Source organism: Biomphalaria glabrata, chromosome 18, assembly GCF_947242115.1.
Source record: "Biomphalaria glabrata chromosome 18, xgBioGlab47.1, whole genome shotgun sequence".
In the NCBI taxonomy this organism is placed as follows: Eukaryota; Metazoa; Mollusca; class Gastropoda; family Planorbidae; genus Biomphalaria; species Biomphalaria glabrata.
Window position 1 is genome coordinate 17,968,645 of NC_074728.1, and position 20,255 is coordinate 17,988,899.

Consider the following 20,255-nt stretch of genomic DNA (forward strand, 5'->3'; position numbering starts at 1 on the left):
AGGTGTAAGTAAAAGTGAGCTGTAAGTAAAAGTGAGGTGTAAGTAAAAGTGAGCTGTAAGTAAAAGTGAGGTATAAGTAAAAGTGAGGTGTAAGTAAAAGTAAGATGTAAGTAAAAGCGAGGTGTAAGTAAAAGTGAGCTGTAAGTAAAAGTGAGCTGTAAGTAAAAGCGAGGTGTAAGTAAAAGTGAGCTGTAAGTAAAAGTGAGCTGTAGGTAAAAGCGAGGTGTAAGTGAAAGTGAGCTGTATGTAAAAGTGAGCTGTAAGTAAAAGTAAGATGTAAGTAAAAGCGAGGTGTAAGTAAAAGTGAGCTGTAAGTAAAAGTGAGGTGTAAGTAAAAGCGGGGTGTAAGTAAAACACAAAATCTAAATAAGGTAAACGTTATAAGGGATCAAAAAAATGTAAAACATTTACCACTTCCAAAGTTTGGCTGAAACAAAACAGCGAAATATTATGATAAGATGTGAGAGTGTAAGATGTGAGAGTGTAAGATGTGAGAGTGTAAAATGTGAGAGTGTAAGATTTGAGAGTGTAAGATGTGAGAGTGTAAAATGTGAGAGTGTAAGATATGAGAGTGTAAGACGTGAAAGTTTAAGGTGTGAGAGTGTAAGATATGAGAGTGTAAGATGTGAGAATGTAAGACGTGAGAGTGTAAGATGTGAGAGTGTAAGATGTGAGAGTGTAAGATGTGAGAGTGTAAGATATGAGAGTGTAAGATGTGAGAGTGTAAGATAAGAGAGTGTAAGATGTTATAGTGTAAAATGTGAGAGTGTAAGATATGAAAATGTAAGACGTGAAAGTGTAAGATGTGAGAGTGTAAGATGTGAGAGTGTAAGACGTGAGAGTGTAAGATGTGAGAGTGTAGGATGTGAGAGTGTAAGATGTGAGAGTGTAAGATGTGAGAGTGTAAGATGTGAGAGTGTAAGATGTGACAGTGTATGATATAAGAGTGAAAGATGTGAGAGTGTAAGATGTGAGAGTGTAAGATGTAACAGTGTAAGATGTGAGAGTGTAAGATGTGAGAGTGTAAGATGTGAGAGTGTAAGATGTGAGAGTGTAAGATGTGACAGTGTATGATATAAGAGTGAAAGATGTGATAGTGTAAGATGTGAGAGTGTAAGATGTAACAGTGTAAGATGTGAGAGTGTAAGATGTGAGAGTGTAAGATGTGAGAGAGTAAGATGTTGGAGTGTAAGATGTGAAAGTGTAAGATGTGAGAGTGTAAGATGTGAGAGTGTAGGTTTTGACAGGTAAGATATGGGGCAGTATTATGTAAGAAATTAACATGTAAGAGTCTAGCTTGTGAGGACGTAACACGTATGGAACTAAGACATGAAGAATGTGAAAGTCTAAGCGGTGAGTGTGTAAAGTGAGAGTCATGTGAGTGTGTACGGTACGAGAGCGCAATTTGTGAGGAATTATGATGTGAGGAAGTAAGAGAAGAAAGGGAGAAAAGAAAGAGAGAGAGAGAGAGAGAGAGAACGAGAGAGAAATGAAAGAGAGAGAGAAAAAAAAAAGACAGAGAGATAGAAAACGAAAGAGACATTGAAAATTAGAGAGAGCGAGATAGAGAGAGAGAGAGAGGGACAGAGAGAGAGAGAGAGAGACAGGGACAGAGAAATAAGAGATAATTGTGTCGCTTAAAGAGGCTAGATTACAAAAGAAAGAAGAAGTGGAAGAATATATTGGAAATATAAAATGATATCACTTTATTAGGGGTCTATCATTGGTTCATTGTTCTTCCTTACCTGGCCCATCACAAGCATAGATGCTCTGAAATGTTTGGGGGAAAAAGAAAATCATTAGTTTGCATGAAGAGATTATTGTGTACATTTGACTGCGGTTCATATTTACTAGCATTTGAATAACGGCTATTGGCTCAACGTGGAAAACAGTTATGAACTCATTAATTTAATAGTCCACATCTGTGTAGGAACCCGACTTATTGTAACTCTCAATTTAGCGCTTTTCTTATGTGTACTGTATTCTATTATTCATAGAATTGATCAAAATATTAACCAATTAATTAATTAATAAGGGGTGATTAACTAATTGAATTTAATATTACATTATTGAGATGTGCTGATGTAAATGTGAACTTATCCCCCTTGTTTAAAAAAAACATTTTTTTTTACATTTTGCTTGCTTGTAAAGTAATCTTGCGAGCGTATGCCAATTTCGGATCCCATATACCTTTGATGGAAGCCTTCGATGCCTCTAGTCGAGCACCCAGGTATCATACAAATGTGTAACAAGAAGCAGATTACTGTGATATAATTTTAGTGTGAAAATCCCCAATACTGTCGAACTCCTGGTTCGTTTCAGGGACTAATCTATTGTCTGAATGGAATGCAAGTAACAGTGGAAGCCTAAAAGGCTCTCCAAGACCTCCAGCTGGAAAAGGTTTCAAGCAAATATTTTTAATATCTAGGAACGCCATTGATAAAAGTTTAAAAACTACACTACTATATTTGGAGGTGAAAGATGGGGTGGGGGGGGGAATAACACAGACCTTGTTACCAGGGGGGCCTATGACCCACGGTACTCTACAACACCTGATGATGTAAGCTAAAGGTGTCACTCAAACTTCAAATGTACGTACGTATATATGTAGGTATGTAGGTATGTGTGTATGTAGGTATGTATGTATGTACTATGTATGTATGTATGTATGTATGTATGTATGTATGTATGTATGTATGTATGTAGGTATGTATGTATGTATGTATGTATGTATGTATGTATGTATGTATGTATGTATGTATGTATGTATGTATGTAGGACTATGTATGTATGTATGTATGTATGTATGTATGTATGTATGTATGTAGGTAGGTATGTATGTATGTATGTATGTGTGTATGTAGGTATGTATGTAGGTATGTATGTATGTATGTACGTATGTATGTATGTATGTATGTATGTATGTATGTATGTATGTATGTATGTATGTATGTATGTATGTATGTATGTAATGTATGTATGTATGTATGTATGTATGTATGTATGTATGTATGTATGTATCTATCTATCTATCTATCTATCTATCTATCTATCTATCTATCTATCTATCTATCTATCTATCTATCTATCTATCTATCTATCTATCTATCTATCTATCTATCTATAAACTATCTTTATTATTTAACGTACTGAAGCTAGTTCGGGTATCCAGTTCATACATTTACACACACACACACACTTCCCTTTGGTGTTACCCCCCCCCCCATTCAGTATCATCCAGTGAGATCTGCTCAATCGCACATTAAAGCTCGGTCGTACAATTGTAAAGTGTATTGACTGGCCACATTCCGGAGAAGCTAATGAATGGTTTCAGTTCTATTTTAATTAAAGGAATGTACTCACGATACTCCAAAGAAGGTCATGTTGAGCTCTATAGGTCTAGAATCTGTACACTCAAGTTTGGACATGACCAGTCTTGGTAGCGTGGTGCCCGGGGTGCTGTTACAGTAGGACAACTCTCTCTTGTCCACAGCGAACTGACCCTATAGGACCCAGTGAAGAAAATATTAAATTATCACTTTGAAACTCAGACCTACAGGCAACCAGGGATAAAATAGGATCGAAAAAGAACAAGTTTACTTTGTCAAAGCAAAGGCTTATATAATAGTTAAATTTAAAAAATAATGTAAAGGTCACCTGTTTCTATGGCCGACGGTTAAAGATAGAATCGTGTGGCCAGCACAATGACTAACTGCCTTTACTTTAGCGCCACTAATGTCAGGTAGCAATTACAATTAGGTCAACTCAGGGGAGATATAACACAAAGATCTCTTTGAAATTTACCAATTTATAAACTTAGCCTAAATCTCTTCTTCCATACAGGAAAAGTGCATTTCTCTATTCTAATATTTCTAAATATCCCTTGTACACTTCTGATGTTTCTAAATCTCTTTTCAACAATTTTTATATGAATTTACCTTACAACTTATATCTTTACTATAGATATGAAACACTCATACTTCTCCACAATTGATATAATAGATAAATCTTTTTTCAACGCTTGCTATTTCTAAACCTTATTTCTCCACATTGGGTATTTCAAAATTTCCCTTATTGATATTAATAAATCTCACATCTCCACAATGGATACGTCTAGATGCCACCAGGGCCTGCTTTAGGCTTAGACAAAGTAGGCAGCCGCTTGGGGCCTCCTATAGATGGTGGCCTCGCACAGGACTAACAAAAAATATTTAGAGAAAAAAATTGCGAAACTATGATCAAATCTCAAACATAGCTCTATGGCCTTATCTCTACTAATCTAACTCTAAGCTCTAGATCATTGAGGTAGGTTTTGAATAACTTGCGTTATTTTATTTACAGCCTTAATTTTAAATTTTCGGTTTGCATTGATTTAATACCCATCAAATTCACACTGCCTAGGGCCTCCTATTACCTAATGCCGACACTGATGCCAATTCTCTAATAAAAAATTTAGAAAAAACTTACTTCTCCACTTCTAGACGTGTACTGATACACAGCTATATCTAACTGCTTCTCAATAGAACAGGTCTTCTCGTGAGGCTTTGTTAGTCCAGTCCACGTAAGCCTCTGAGGCTTGTAAACGCCCTAAAGATATAAAGAAGTTAAAACAGTAAATGACTCGATCAATGGTCAAAGTTTCAATTAATGCAGGGAAAGTATGGAACACACATCAGAGAACTTGTTTGTCTGTAAGAGTTTGAGCAAAACAACGAAATTAACACCGAGAATAAAAGTAGCTCCTGGGATCTAGACAATACTGGAAGTATAAAATTAGGTTCCACTTGCGATCACATACAAGTGCTAAGGGCGGCGGTCAAGCTGTCGTGGAAGAGCCTTCTCTGACAAAATGTTTGTATATATACCACAAGATCAAAGGTTAAACCAACTTACTAAGACTCCGCAGATTTCCTTTTTGTCCCCGATTTATTTCTCCCTCCCTAAACCCCCAATTCTATTCCAACAAAGTTCTCATTCAAACAAACTAATTCCTTCGAAGAGAGACAGGAGAATGGCGAAAAAACTCTACGCAGTTTTAGACAATGTCTTCCTTAGCCATTGCATGTCTTAAGAACGGCTACTTTTGACAATGTCTTCCTTAGCCATTGCATGTCTTAAGAACGGTTACTTTTGACAATGTCTTCCTTAGCCATTGCATGTCTTAAGAACGGTTACTTTTGACAATGTCTTCCTTAGCCATTGCATGTCTTAAGAACGGTTACTTTTGACAATGTCTTCCTTAGCCATTGCATGTCTTAAGAACGGTTACTTTTGACAATGTCTTCCTTAGCCATTGCATGTCTTAAGAACGGTTACTTTTGACAATGTCTTCCTTAGCCATTGCATGTCTTAAGAACGGTTACTTTTGACAATGGTTAAAGTATTTCAATAATATTCACCTTCTTATCATAGAAGATCCTGTCTTCCTTAGACTTTGTATGTTTTAAAGAACCTTACTTTTTTGACACTATTGAAACTTGATGTAGTTCAGGTTTGGTTCCTTCGTCTCAAACGATAGCTCCGATGCTAACTACTGACAGCTTTTCGCCTCCAAAACTGATGTCCATTTTAACTCTTACTCTCCTAACTGACGATACCAGCGTTGATTCCACCAGAATGTGGTAAATAATTACGGAGAATAAGGAGAGAAAGGGTTAAAGCCCTGTTGGTAATAGGTAATAATGTGCGTTGATTCCACCAGAATTTGGTTAAATAATTACGGAGAGAAAGGGTTAAAGCCCTGTTGGTAATTGGTAATAATGTGTGTTTTTCGGCATTAATTTGCATAGCATAAGCTGTGGAAGTTTTGTCTATGCGCATCGCTATGTCAGCTAGCTCTTTTAAGGCTCAATGTACGCCTGCGGGTAAGATCCGGCCCGCGATGGGGTTCCATCAGGCCCACCGAAAATGGATTGGTACCGCGATCTTTAACAATTATGCGTTACTCTGAATGTAGAATCTACCAGGAAAAGTGATCGAATCTTTACTTTTTTGTGGTGCATGTTAATATATATATATATATAATTCGTCCATCGTGGTTCGATGATGACCACTTTGTCATCCAGGGGGCTGAGGGCTTTGTTTTGTTTTTGGGGGGGATGACAAGTGACTTGCGCTGGAATTTGGATTAAAGTGAGGAGGATTCGCGCAATACGTCGACCTCACTCTCTCGCCCTAAAGCCCATTCTTTTCCGGAAGCAAGATTAGGTCAAGACGCCCGGGGACAAGTTTGGGTGCAGTGCATAACCAGAGACTTTCTGTGTGTCTTGTCCTGCTCTTAAGTGCTCCACAGCACTCTGCTGGTATTTGCCATTCTGTCCGATTGGTTTAGTTTTGTGACGTTACGCACAGGCCGCCAAGTCCAGACTTCACATGCTAGGTTTGACAGAACCTCAGTGTACTGAGTGCCATGGACACGTCAGATACCCTCTACCTGGTTTAGCCGGCCAGTCAAAGCCGTTTCAGGGGTGTGGCCGCTGCGCAGGCTACAGCTTCTGGGAGCCACAGGTGAGAGTTGGGTACCGAGTGGGGACCAAGAGTGAGCCAAGCTACCCTCAAAAAGAGGGTACGACTGCCTGTCCACTAGAGGTGCTTACCCCTCCTAGATACCCCATACACCAATGTTAATATGCCAACATATTAAGGCCATTACAAAACAAATATGACGGTATACATGGTTTGAGCATCGAATAAAAGATTGTTAAATTACACCTAGAGATTGGAGGATCGATGGGAATATTTACCAAAAAGAGACATGAAGTCGGTGGTAATGCTAACTTTAATGTTTTCGGGTTTATTTTATTTCGTTTTCGTATCTTTTCGTTGATGTGGCCCGCGACACGAGTGTTTGAAATTAAAATTGCCCATCAGGTCGAATTAGGTAGGCATCACTGCTATAGAAGGATTTTAGGTATCTATACAAAGACCGAATAGAAACAGAATCACAATTGCAATCGGGCCCCACGATGACCTATATGATAAACTTTAATACCGTCAAAAAGAAAAAAAAAAGAAAAACTAAAGCCTTATCTCCATATCACAAGGTCAGGGCTCGCAAAGACCTTTATTCAGGGAACAGTACCAGGAAAAAGAAGAAAAGGAAGAAAGAAAGCGATGGACAGACCTGTAAGTAAAGAAAAAAGACAAAGAGGAATAGAGAAAGACGGTTGTCAGATCATGTCTCGGCAGTTCCACATACGGTGAAGGTAAAACTTATAAAGTATTATAATTCTTTTTGATATTACTAAAATGATCTTATTTTATCAGAATTTCTTCCGAAAGCCAAAGAACGCTCACGTTTGACACTGACAAAATATTTTAATTCTAATTGGCATCACCTTTTTATCTTTAAAGTCCCAGTCTAGCTGAATAGTACCACCCACACACATGTAGATCTCTGGTGGGGGCCGTCGAGAAAAGTCTGGATACAATAGCAAACAATGACATTATGATAGTTATATTTTAAATAGTAATATAATATGATATAATATGATATAATATAATATAATATAATATTAGTTGGCATCCTTCAGTCGTAGAACGACTATGGTTCATCTCGCACACTTCCTCAAGTGGCTGTGGAGCCTTATTTTGGAGAGACACTCCCGTCCACAAATATCGCAGGTTAAGGTGGCTTTGGCTTCGGTGGTAGAGGAGCTGGCCATTTTTTTGTATTGTACGTTTTTCTTCCAGGGCTGAGGCCCATGTTCTTTCACTGTCCATAGCTTTCTTGGTCACTGTCTCTCTTCATCTGGTGCGGTCTAGAGCTATGTCTTCCCAATGGTCAGTATTGATGTTCACTGATTTCAGGTCCCGTTTTATTACATCTGTGTAACGGAGATGGGGGCGACCAGTTTTTCTTGAGTCAGTCGCAATTTGTCCGTAGAGGATGACTTTCGGTCATCCGGCGAACATGTCGAAGGCAGCGCGAGCGGCGTTGTCTGAGGGCTGTTAAGATGCCATAGACAACACGGCTGCCAGCAAAGCACCCGTATCCCCACAGATCTAAAACAATGCAAAACTACACTATCCAACCTCTACACGAACTGCTTTGCAAATGTTGGCAAGTAGGTGCTGTGCCACAAGACCTGCGAGATGATAAAATCTTACACTGTATAAGAACAAGAGGACAGAAGCGACTGCAACAATTACAGGGGAATCTCCCTCCTAAGTATTGTAGGAAAAGTTTTTGCTCGAGTGATACTTCCCAGGCTACAAAAACTCGCTGATCGGGTCTATCCAGAATCACAATGCGGCTTTCGCTTAGGGAGATCCACGATTGACGTGATTTTCTCCATCCGCCAACTTCAGGAAAAGTGCAGAGAACATAGTATGCCTTTGTATATTGCATTCATTGACCTGACAAAGGCCTTCGAACATAACATAATATAATATAATATTATATAACATAGGCTTTATATAATATAGGCCTAATATAATATAACACAATATAATATAGGCCTTTTGTAATATAGGCCTAATATAATATAACACAATATAATAAAATAAAATAAAATATAATATAATATAATAAACATCGGAAAAAAAGTTTAATCTTTGAGACAACCAAATAAGTGACGTCTTTAGGACAGATGCTAATCCTTGGTCACGCACACCCACACACACACACAGACATCCACAATTTTCGACTTACCCACAATGTTAGACATTTTCTGTCGCTTTAGCTCTCCAGCTTGGCAGAAAAATTCTTGCTATGAAATAGAATAGAACTAAAAAATAAAATGGTTATCAAATGTCTCTACGCTGAAATCTATAAGAACGCACGTTATTTTCTAGAATAATAATAATAATAATAATAATATTATTATTAATTTTGAATTTAAACTCCTCTTCAGCGGTGTTTGAAGTTAAAAAAATACCTTCTCTCTATATATAAAAAAGCAAATTACACACTCAAAATTCTATATTAAACCCCTCTCCAGCGGTGTTTGAAGTTAAAAAAATACCTTCTCTCTATATATAAAAAAGCAAATTACACACTCAAAATTCTATATTAAACCCCTCTCCAGCGGTGTTTGAAGTTAAAAAAATACATTCTCTCTATATATAAAAAAGCAAATTACACACTCAAAATTCTAAGCCAAGGGGGTTTTGAGTTTAAACCCCCCTCCTCAAGATGACGTTTTTAAAAGTTTAAAACCCCTTCTGATGGTTTTGAGTTTAAATATCCCCATACAGAGAGTTTTGTGGTTTAAATATCCCCATACAGAGAGTTGAGAGGTTGAAAACCTCTCTCTTCAATTTTATTCTAAAGCAAACTACAGTCACCAAATTCTATGAGCGTAGCTAAGAGGAATTTGAAAAAAAACAACAAAAAAATCCACAGATTTTGACGATGAAATTTCCCTTTTCGATATAAAATCTAAAGCAAACTACAGTCACCTAATTCCAAGAGCGTAGTTTGGAGAGGATACACATTTCTACCAGTGGCTGGGCTTCCTTAATAAAGTGCAGTGAATAGTAATCTGCCAAAATTGAATAAGACTCAACGAAGATGGCTTAAGCGGGGTTGAAGCTAAAAAATATCTCCTTAATATAAAAATAGGCAAATTACACAATCAAAATTATATGAGCGAAGCCAATGGGGGTTTTGAGTTTAAACCCCCCTCCAGCGGGGTTTGAAGCTAATAAATACCTCTTCAATATAAAAAAAGCAAATTACACACTTAAAATCCTATGAGCATAGCCAAAGGGCATTTTGTGTTTAGACACCCTTCAGAGGGGTTTAAAGCTAATTTATAACTTTAATATAAAAAAAGCAAATTACACACTCAAAATTCAATGAGCGTAGCCAAGCCATGGGGGTTTTGAGTATAAACCCCTCTTTTCCAGAGGGCTTAAAACCCCTCAGATGGTTTTAAGTTTTAAATCCCCCTTACAGAGAGTTTTGAGGCTGAAAACCTTTCTCTTCAATATTCTTCTAAAGCAAACTACAGTCACCAAATTCTATGAGCGTAGCTAAATGGGGTTTTGAATTAAAAAAAACACAAAAAACTCCAGAGATTTTTTAGTTTAACCCTCCCCCCCCCAAACAGATGATTTTGACGATAAAACTTCCCTTTTCGATATAAAATCTAAAGTAAACTACAGTCAACTAATTTCAACAGCGTAGCCAAGAGAGATTACAGATTTCTACCACTGACTGGGCTCCATTAATAAAGTGCAGTGAATAGTCATGTGCCGAAATTTTAAAAAGACTAAATGTGGCTCAATAAAGTTGGCTAAGACGGATTTTAGGAGTGAGTCTGTTATAGAGATCGGGTCTCAATCAAGAAAATCCTATGCAGAACTTGGAGTTGACCTCTTAGTAAGGTTGTGACAAAGCGTCTCATGTGGTTTGCGGGACATGTTCTCCGACAAAATGAATTACGCGTTGCGATGATATGGACGCCAAAGAAAGCGCAAACAGGAAAATCCTAGTACAACTTGGCGCCACACTTTCATGGTGATCCTCAGAGCAGGTGGGAATAGGCTTCAGACATTGCCAGTGACAGATTTTTGTGAAAGCAGCTTGCCGCCCAATGCGCCGAACGATGTGGGAGTATTTAAGTCAGTAAGAATATCACATACGTTTTTTTAATAGCAGAATAATGCACTGTTGATATCTCAGAATATGCATTTTGTTGACTTTCAATACTGTAAATAGTGCTTCTCGGAGGGGCTCCCAGCGCTCCCACAGACCCCCTAGCTGGCAATGGCGGGGAGTCTACAATTTTTCCATTAACTCCAGGAAGAACCGTTTCTAGGGTACAATAAACGTCTTCCGAAGAATGAAAGGTCAGAATGTTATAAAAATTAATTATGTACACACACGCACGCACGCACACACACACATATATTTTTTGCGAAGGGTCTCTCCCCCCCCCCCCCCCCCCCGAAAAAAAATCCTGGCTACGCTCATGAATAATAACAATAAAGCAAAAAAGTAAGCAACATATCTAGATGACGCTTAACACTCACCCTAAGCGATCTGTTCACTGCTTTGATATGGTAAAAAATTCGGAAGGATTTGGCGCCGGAAGTAGAGTTGGTGTATTTGCCGCTGCAGCCACAGTAATCGTCGCTAAGCTCACTGACAGATGGAAGAATTTTGTTACAGAATCTGTAGTCGTCTGGTGTCAAGTCACACAGAATTATCTGACGGTAATAATATTGGACATGAGTCATTGAGAATATCTATCTATCTATCTATCTATCTATCTATCTATCTATCTATCTATCTATCTATCTATCTATCTATCTATCTATCTATCTATCTATCTATCTATCTATCTATCTATCTATCTATCTATCTATCTATCTATCTATCTATCTATCTATCTATCTATCTATCTATCTATCTATCTATCTATCTATTTATCTACCTACCTACCTACCTACCTACCTACCTACCTACCTACCTACCTACCTACCTACCTACCTACCTATCTATCTATCTATCTATCTATCTATCTATCTATCTATCTATCTATCTATCTATCTATCTATCTATCTATCTATCTATCTATCTATCTATCTATCTATCTATCTATCTATCTATCTATCTATCTATCTATCTATCTATCTATCTATCTATCTATCTATCTATCTATCTATCTATCTATCTATCTATCTATCTATCTATCTATCTATCTATCTATCTATCTATCTATCTATCTATCTATCTATCTATCTATCTATCTATCTATCTATCTATCTATCTATCTATCTATCTATCTATCTATCTATCTATCTATCTATCTATCTATCTATCTATCTATCTATCTATCTATCTATCTATCTATCTATCTATCTATCTATCTATCTATCTATCTATCTATCTATCTATCTATCTATCTATCTATCTATCTATCTATCTATCTATCTATCTATCTATCTATCTATCTATCTATCTATCTATCTATCTATCTATCTATCTATCTATCTATCTATCTATCTATCTATCTATCTATCTATCTATCTATCTATCTATCTATCTATCTATCTATCTATCTATCTATCTATCTATCTATCTATCTATCTATCTATCTATCTATCTATCTATCTATCTATCTATCTATCTATCTATCTATCTATCTATCTATCTATCTATCTATCTATCTATCTATCTATCTATCTATCTATCTATCTATCTATCTATCTATCTATCTATCTATCTATCTATCTATCTATCTATCTATCTATCTATCTATCTATCTATCTATCTATCTATCTATCTATCTATCTATCTATCTATCTATCTATCTATCTATCTATCTATCTATCTATCTATCTATCTATCTATCTATCTATCTATCTATCTATCTATCTATCTATCTATCTATCTAAGTATCTTCCTGTGCCTCGTTGGTGTCATTTTTGGAAGAGATAGTCACATTGTTGTTGATCGGCTCTGTTCTGGTGTATCTTAAATGAATGGAAACAAATAAATAGATGAAACATTTATTTCTAACATGTTTCGCTTACATAAACACTAGTTGGTAGAGACAGCTGGATCCCGATAGAGGCGGACTACGTACAAAAGTCAGTCCGGGCAATACTATACCTTCCATGCCGACATATTCTTGTTTGCTTGGGAATCTTGGCCTTTAACTGCAGAACTAGAGAGGAGGAATCTAGCAATAGTATGAAGATGCTTTAGAACATTGAGGCTCAAAATGTCGGCCGAAGGGTCAGATCAGACCCGCGAAGTAGTCCCACTCGTTTCCAAACAAAAATGTTGAAAAATGTATTTTACACCAACGTTAGGGCCCTGTCTTATCTCTGATGGATTGGTACCGTGATCTTTAACATTTGTGCCTTTATGAAATGGGACTCTGAATGTAGAATCTAACCGCAGGACACGAAACTTTTTTTTGGTGGAACATGATAATAAACCAACATATTTGTTTATAAAGAAAGTTTGGCTGTTTTAAATAACAACGCATAAACGCATTATAAAACAAATATGATGGTATTCTTGACATTATTTCTTGGTTTGAGCCGCAAATAAAAGATTGTGTGCCACATAATAATGAGCAATGTTCTTATCACATGTAAGTTCAATGACTAAAATCATGCTTGTGTTGGTTGTGACAAGTCAAAAACTCGCTGTCAGAGTCACTCTAAATTATCACAGCATTAATTATTATTTTTCATTATTTATTTATTCTATTTTAATTATTTCCCCATCCTACCTCCAATTTCTTCACCCGCACCACCCTTTTCGCTCCAGGCTAGACTTAGTTGACCACATTGGAGATAGCTAAAGCGCGTCCTTTCATTTATCTGCCCTTGATCGGGGAAAGGTAAACACACAATCTCTTTTGTCTTACCCGCCGGATGTCTAAAGGACGGTCGCGGTTTACACCACCTTGGTTTGAATGCAAGCTAATCCTTCTCCCACCCCCCCTTCTCTCACGTCTCTCTTTGATCTAAGAGATTACCCTGGTCAACACACCGCGTGATATTCCAAGGTGCGGCTCCCACCTCGAGTCAAATCCACCCACGTGTAAGATAATTCTTAGCCTAGGACATTTCCTGTGTCCGCCCACATTCTCCAGGCCGGTATATAAGTAGATTCAAATCAAGCCAGACCCTTTTCACTCCTCTATCGCTGTCGATCGAGTCTGGACTATATCACTTATTCTCACTCCTAGAGGAATACCTGGTGGTAAGCCGAACTTAATCACAAGTTCCATCTTAATTACTCTGTGTATATTTCCATTAGATTTTATCATGTGTATTTTGCTTAGTTCATTTATATTTAATTAGTGCATTGTGTATTTCTCACTGGCGTAAGTAAGAAAACATAAACATGTCCTATGTATTTATTTGTGTATTGCATTAATCTATTAATGCTACGTTGCTCAATTGATCATTGATGCAACCATGTATATATTTGTACATCTTATTTTATTTCCTTTATCTCGGTTGGCCGCCTTGATAATTTTACTAGCGCACTGATACTGCGTCTAGAAAAGAGATATGAATTATCTCCCTGTAATGGATTATCTCCCCTGTAGTCATTTTACTCTAACGAGAGTTGTGCCCCTTGAGTGGACACAATCTCCATTCAAGCGCGCTCCATTGTTCTCGACCCACGGTCATATGTAAACAAACCGTCTGGGTCGCTGACCACCGCCCATTTCACCCCCCCCCTCTTCCTCTATCCACCTGTGTTGTTTATTTGAGATTATTATTTCCCCTTCTATGTATATTTTTATATTATTACTCTCCCTTCTATGTACATTTTTATATTGCTACTATCAGCCATCTATTATTCCAAATCCCATTTGTCATCATCTCCCCTTTTGTGCTCAAAAGCAATTTTACCAATCTGACGAATGCACCTCAGTCGAGGGCATCGATAAGATGCATGAGAGACATGTCCTAACTTGTCTTTATTTATCCGCAGCCTCCCTCAGGTGTCTGCCTATTTAGGTGCTTAGTGCTATTCAGCACTGTATTTGCCATCGATAATCATCTATTGCCTAGTTATTGGATCAACGATCTATTTACCTGCAGTTGTGCTTAGTGCTATTCAGCACTGCACTTGCCTACTGAGATCTACTCAACTCTACTACTTGGCGCTATCGGCATTGCCCGCCTATTCGATAGCCCACCTGTCAAGCTATTAGGTGCGACGTCCCTATGGGCTCAGGTCTGTGTGAGACGTCATAGCTACGCCAACCCTCTGCAACTCACTGGACATATCCTGTAAACTACGCTGCCCACGGCAGATCCGCTCTGCCCGCAGTAACCTTGTGCCCACGGTAGCCGGCCACCCGCCCTACTGTGCCCACTACAGATATTAGATTTTGGGGATTGAGACTCCACAAGAACTATATCGCCGGCGTCCCTCTATCCGCTAGAGCGCCACCTCCAGCTGCAGAACCTCAAGCCAGGACACAGCCAGCTGCGACATCAACAGGAATACCAGCTAAGTCAGAGGACAAAGTGACATACTCTCTTATTAGGTGCAAGAGTGATGATTAAACATAGAATATACTAGAGATAGATGCAAACCCTCCCCCTTTTTATTATTATATGTATATTTATGTAAATAAATATCCTTTATTTTAACTTTTGTATCTATCTTTCATTGCCTTGTCTCGTTGCGTGTCTGCTCCCGATTCATATGCTGATAAGTGGGGTGTGATAGCTTTAAAAATAATCATCCCCTAGACATTGAACGCGCCAAACACACGTCACATTTCCCCACCTGTCACATTGGTTTACATAACGTATTGTGTTTCTCAGTGTAGGGAGACTGGCAGACTATTAGTTAGTTGTTTCGTAAATCGGAAAAGTTTTGACTTAGAGACAATGACACAACTAGTAAAAACAAGACTAGGTTTTGAGAAAGAATAGCGAAGAACGAAATATAAATAAATGTAACCAGATCAACTTTGACGGCTTTAAAGAGAGAGCTTTTTATGAACGTAGAGATTTAGCTTGACGACATTCGACGCAGTGGCGTAGCTAGGGTGGGTGGGGGAGGAGGGGGGAGATTTTGAAAATCCCACCTGGCCTCCCACTTGAGATGGACCCCCAAATGAGTGTTTTTTTTTAACATCGGAAATTAAATATTATGCAAAATGCAGGGCATGGGCCCCAAAAGAGGCCAAGCCCCCCCCCCCCCCCCGGGCCCACAAACACTAGAAAATTCCTAGCTACGCCCCTGATTCGACGGATCCCTTCGTAATTATTAAACATTAAACAGTAAAAAAAAAAACCGTGAGAACACAGTTCTGTTTGAGAGAGACCCGAGTCAATGCCTATGTAAAACATTGCTGTTTCCAATGCCTTTGGCCCCGACGCATGCTTGGCTGCACATGGCCGAGGGCACCGGGAGCCTCCGCCATTTTCCTTCGCTGTACCAAGCTAGCTGTGCGGGAACCGCCATTGATGTAACGGTCCCTTTGAGGAACAGCGCATGGATGTGGGACGTGTTCGTGGGGACTTTTTTACAACCCCGCCCGTACAATGGGACTCTCGTCTACCCGTGGGCATCCCCACGGGAGTCTTGTGTTGCTACCCATTTAGCCTAGCCACTTCCTCTAATGGCCGTTTCCACGCGGGCGCCACGATGAGGCAGGGCAACGTGCCCGCGCAGCGTGGACTAACCTTTATTGTTGGCCTTTCGCCTGTGTGATTGGATGTCGTTCATTGAGTGTTACTTCCGTTTTGACTGAGCTGCATAATACACAGCATGAAAGCGACTAACAATACTAACTTCATTACGCACAAGCGTAACCTGTGTCGTTCTGAATCATACTATGATCCGATCTTGTTCATAAACGCTTCGCTGCCTGGCCGTGGGGTATTCGCTGTCGCTCGGTCGTCTAAATGGTACCGGGTTCAAACCCTGCCCGCTGCTATCGCCCTTCTCGCCCTGCAGAAGGCTTGGACTATGAAGTGAGCTGAAGGAACATCCGAAACAAGAACAAGAAAAAAGAAAAAAAAACGCGAATTCTGTACGGTTTTAATAAATATAGGCCGAATGTGTTTAGTAAATCTCTATTGTATGGATAGAAGCTCAACGGAAGCATTGTTAATCATTGATTTTATATAGCTCTATTTTCATGCTTATAGCATGCTCAGAGCGCTTGGGTCCAATTTTATTTGTGGACCAGTGTGGGAGGGGGGTGAAGGGGTATCTGGGAGAAGGTTTTCCGTGCTGCCTTTAGGCAGCTCAGTCAAGACATATCTGATCGAGTCGGGTGTCGAACCTTGAGCCCCCTTCATAGGTAGCCAAGACAAGCCAAGTTCTAGCGTACTTAGCCTCTCGACCACATATTGTCAATTAAATTATTAATGAGCCTGTGTTAGGCTAACAACGGTACTAGTATTAGTCTTGTAGATTTTGTACAGATTCTGTTGAAACCGATAACGAGAGGGCCACTCTCGACGCCCCGTGTGCCCTTTCAATAGAAGAATATAATAAACACATGTAATGCATTACGGGCCTTACGACATTTTAAGTGGCCCTTTCCCCATTGGCCCACCAGATCATTCGGGTGGCGGCCCACAAGACCAGTCTTCAACTGGATCCCATCTTTACTAAGCTTATATTATCTCTCTCTATCTGTCTGGTACAAATTTTGAACACGTGATTTCTCCCGCTTCCCATTCTCGTATCAAGTTGAACCATTGCACTATTCATTATTGTTTCCAACAAAACATCAATCAATTTTTAAAAAAGCCAATTAGCTAATTAAATAGGGATAAATAACTATTTTTTTTAATCTCGAAAAAAAAGGAAATAAATCTTACTGCATAGAAAGATTTGCTTGTAAGTGTGGATTTCTCTTTCCTAAGATACGCCTTTACTGTTTTTTTTTTTTTATTTTGCTTGTTTACACATATGAATGACTAGACATTTTATATGACACTAAAATGGATGGATAGACCTGACATTTTAAAATGACAGACAAAACGTATGACTGCTATGACATTTTAATACGACGTAAAATAAGCCTACGACTGACTTGACATTCTAATGCGTCACCCAAAAAGTATCACTGACTTACAAGACATTCTAATACGATAAAGAAACAAAAAAAAAAAGAAAAAAAAATTATGAGAAACTTACACATTTTAGTAAACAAAAATAACGTTTGAAATATACTTGACATTTGAAAACGACAAGGAAAAAAACAACAAATAACTTACTTGACAGTACATATTATCATGTACGGGTTATTTATCAAGGCGTGAATGTCATCCAATTCAACTTCTACACAGGTCACCAGTCCTAGAACACAAAAGGGAAATAACTTTTACAGTATTGAGAAATGTGGTTGGAAATGTGCAGTTCTTTGACTTATATATGCCTTTTAAAAATATTTTTTAAAATTTTGCTTGTTTATAGGATTTATGTATACAGTTTGTTTTTTTTCATTGTCGAAATAACAGTGAAATAAAAATGTATTAGTTATTTGTGTATCTTCTAATGCAGTGATGCCCAAAATACGGCCCGTGGGCCACATCCTACACGTGACATGGTTTTATCCGGCCCTTCAAATTGCCAGCCCAAAGTGTACCGAATCTCCGACACTCCCTATCCCCGCCCCCCCCCCCCCCCAAAAAAAAAAGTTCTCTGATCGATTGATATCATGTCCTTCATAATATATGCGTTTATAAAATTGTATACTCTGAATGTAGAATCTACCAGGAAAAGTGAACAGATCTTTGACTTTTTATGGAAGAGGATAATAAGCCAACTTATTTGTTTTATAAAGAAAGTGTGGCTATCAAAAACAACATATATAAAACATTATAAAGCAAATATTACGGCATTCTTCGTTTAAGCCGCCAATAAAAAACTGTTAAACTATACTTAGAGATTGGAGTATCGACGGGAGTATTTACCAAAAGGAGACAAGAAAACGAGTCGATAATAAAGCTACCTACAATGTTGCTCTTAGTGGGAGATGAAGCAATTTATTAACGCCTGAAAAAAACAACATAAACAGCCTATTACTTAATGTAAGTACCAGATCCAATAGATCAAATAGTTTCAAGTTAATTTCATTTCGTTTTAACCTTTTCATTCATGTGGCCCGCGACACGAGAGTCGGATATTAAAATGGTCCGCAGGTCGAATTAGGTTGGGCACCTCTGTTCGAATGTATCAGCTATTATAAAAAAAAACGTATATCTTTAATTAAAAACAGACAATAACGGATTCTAGTCAAATTGGTCATTTGGGACGGATGTGTGTGGTGGTACCAACCTTCGTCAATATCAATATCAATCTTAATATAAATCATTTTATCAATACAGAAATAGAATAGTTCCATATTTTATCCCATGTCTCTTATTTTATTATAGTTAATTTTATTTAAGGTGATTATTTTGATTGAAATGCTTTAATTTTTCAATTGTAGTTAGGCGATGCCCTGGTATCTCCGGCCCTGTCTAGATCTAATGTAGACTAGCTAAAGATTACTTGAAATCTTATGGATCTTTTAAAAGTAGTATACGTAATAGTTGAAACCTTTTTATTTATTTATTTTTAATCTTGTTCTTTATATATTTGTATAAACCTATAGCTAGCCTTGTGCATAGATCTATTTCTGTAAATGTTCGTCTAACTCAGCGGTTCTCAACCTTTTAAGCTCGGCAACCCCTTTTTACAATCCCCCACTGCCGCGACATCACACACACACACACACACACACACAGAATAGAAGAATCGACACAACCAATCCATATTTTCGATGGTCTTAGGCGACTCCTGGCAAATCGTCAATCGACCCCCAAGGTAGTCGCGAGCCACACTTTGACTTTAAGTTAAGAACCCCCTGGTCTAAGTACATTCTCGTTCAGCATTAGCAAGCTACCAATTTTACCAGCTTTTAAAATACAAAAACTTACTTAGAACTAGTATGAGTAAAAGATTAAAACTGTTCAACAAATCTTTGAGTTTAGCCATCAAAGATGTATTCTTCAGAACTTCTCTCTCTCTCTCTCTTCTCCTTTAGAGTAGAATGAGAAATGTAATCGAAATCTAAATCCACTTGATGACTTGGAGTATTATGTCTTAGAGAGTAGGCTTTTTAAAAAAGTTCTGAGCAAAATAAAAACAATCGAAAAAAAATATGACGGAAAAAAAGTTTATTTTGCCCTTCGAGATTTTCACGATACCAAGGTCAAGGTCGCTACATATCACTTCACTGTAGTTAACTCAATGAAAAAGAATTGATCTCTAGTTTTAACAATCCGTGGTAGTTAATCTTCTTATCTTATACAATACAGACGTAACTTCAAAATAGAAGATAATTACGTCCTACACATTCAATCTATCCATGCATGTTTTTTTAAAAAAAGGCTTGTCTTAAGAGTCCGAAAATTAATGAACAATGCAGTATTTCCCGTGGCTACGCAGCCCCAGCTTTGACCTACGTATTTTGCCACTTCCAGGGGAAGCATAACCATTGTCCGCAGGTGGTCGATTAGATTTTGTTTTCGCCGTCTGCATCCGTCCTCTGCAGAGGATTTTCTTTTGGTCTCAAATGTGTATCCCGCAGCCTCTGTGAGTGACCTCCAGCAGTCTCGTTCTGAGGCCGTATGCAACCAGGTGCTCTGTTCATTATCAGCTAAGGCAAGCGTTTCGTGGGGCACCTCTGTTACGTCGACCACATTTAAGCTTACCAAAAGCTCGCCATGCGTGTTAATCAATGACTTAAACTCTGCTAAGTCTTGGTTTTCCTGGCTGATAAATGCTGTAATGACACTAGGGAAAAGTT

The 20,255-nt window shown here is 38.2% G+C and overlaps 1 protein-coding gene across 1 annotated transcript in view; it reads right to left on the reverse strand.

Moving 5' to 3' along the window:
- The window catches only part of LOC106067645 (uncharacterized), a 41,633-nt gene extending 22,086 nt beyond the window's left edge, over positions 1–19,547 (reverse strand). The window contains exons 1-10 of the mRNA XM_056017565.1: positions 19,384–19,547; positions 17,677–17,758; positions 12,363–12,426; positions 10,981–11,157; positions 8,654–8,711; positions 7,338–7,420; positions 4,468–4,587; positions 3,364–3,503; positions 1,746–1,770; positions 412–427 (exon numbers count right to left, since the gene is read on the reverse strand). Coding sequence (XP_055873540.1) covers positions 412–427; positions 1,746–1,770; positions 3,364–3,503; positions 4,468–4,587; positions 7,338–7,420; positions 8,654–8,711; positions 10,981–11,157; positions 12,363–12,426; positions 17,677–17,758; positions 19,384–19,441 — 823 coding nt within the window. The 5' untranslated portion in view covers positions 19,442–19,547. The remainder of the gene's footprint in view (positions 1–411; positions 428–1,745; positions 1,771–3,363; positions 3,504–4,467; positions 4,588–7,337; positions 7,421–8,653; positions 8,712–10,980; positions 11,158–12,362; positions 12,427–17,676; positions 17,759–19,383) is intronic.
- Positions 19,548–20,255: the final 708 nt, after the last annotated feature.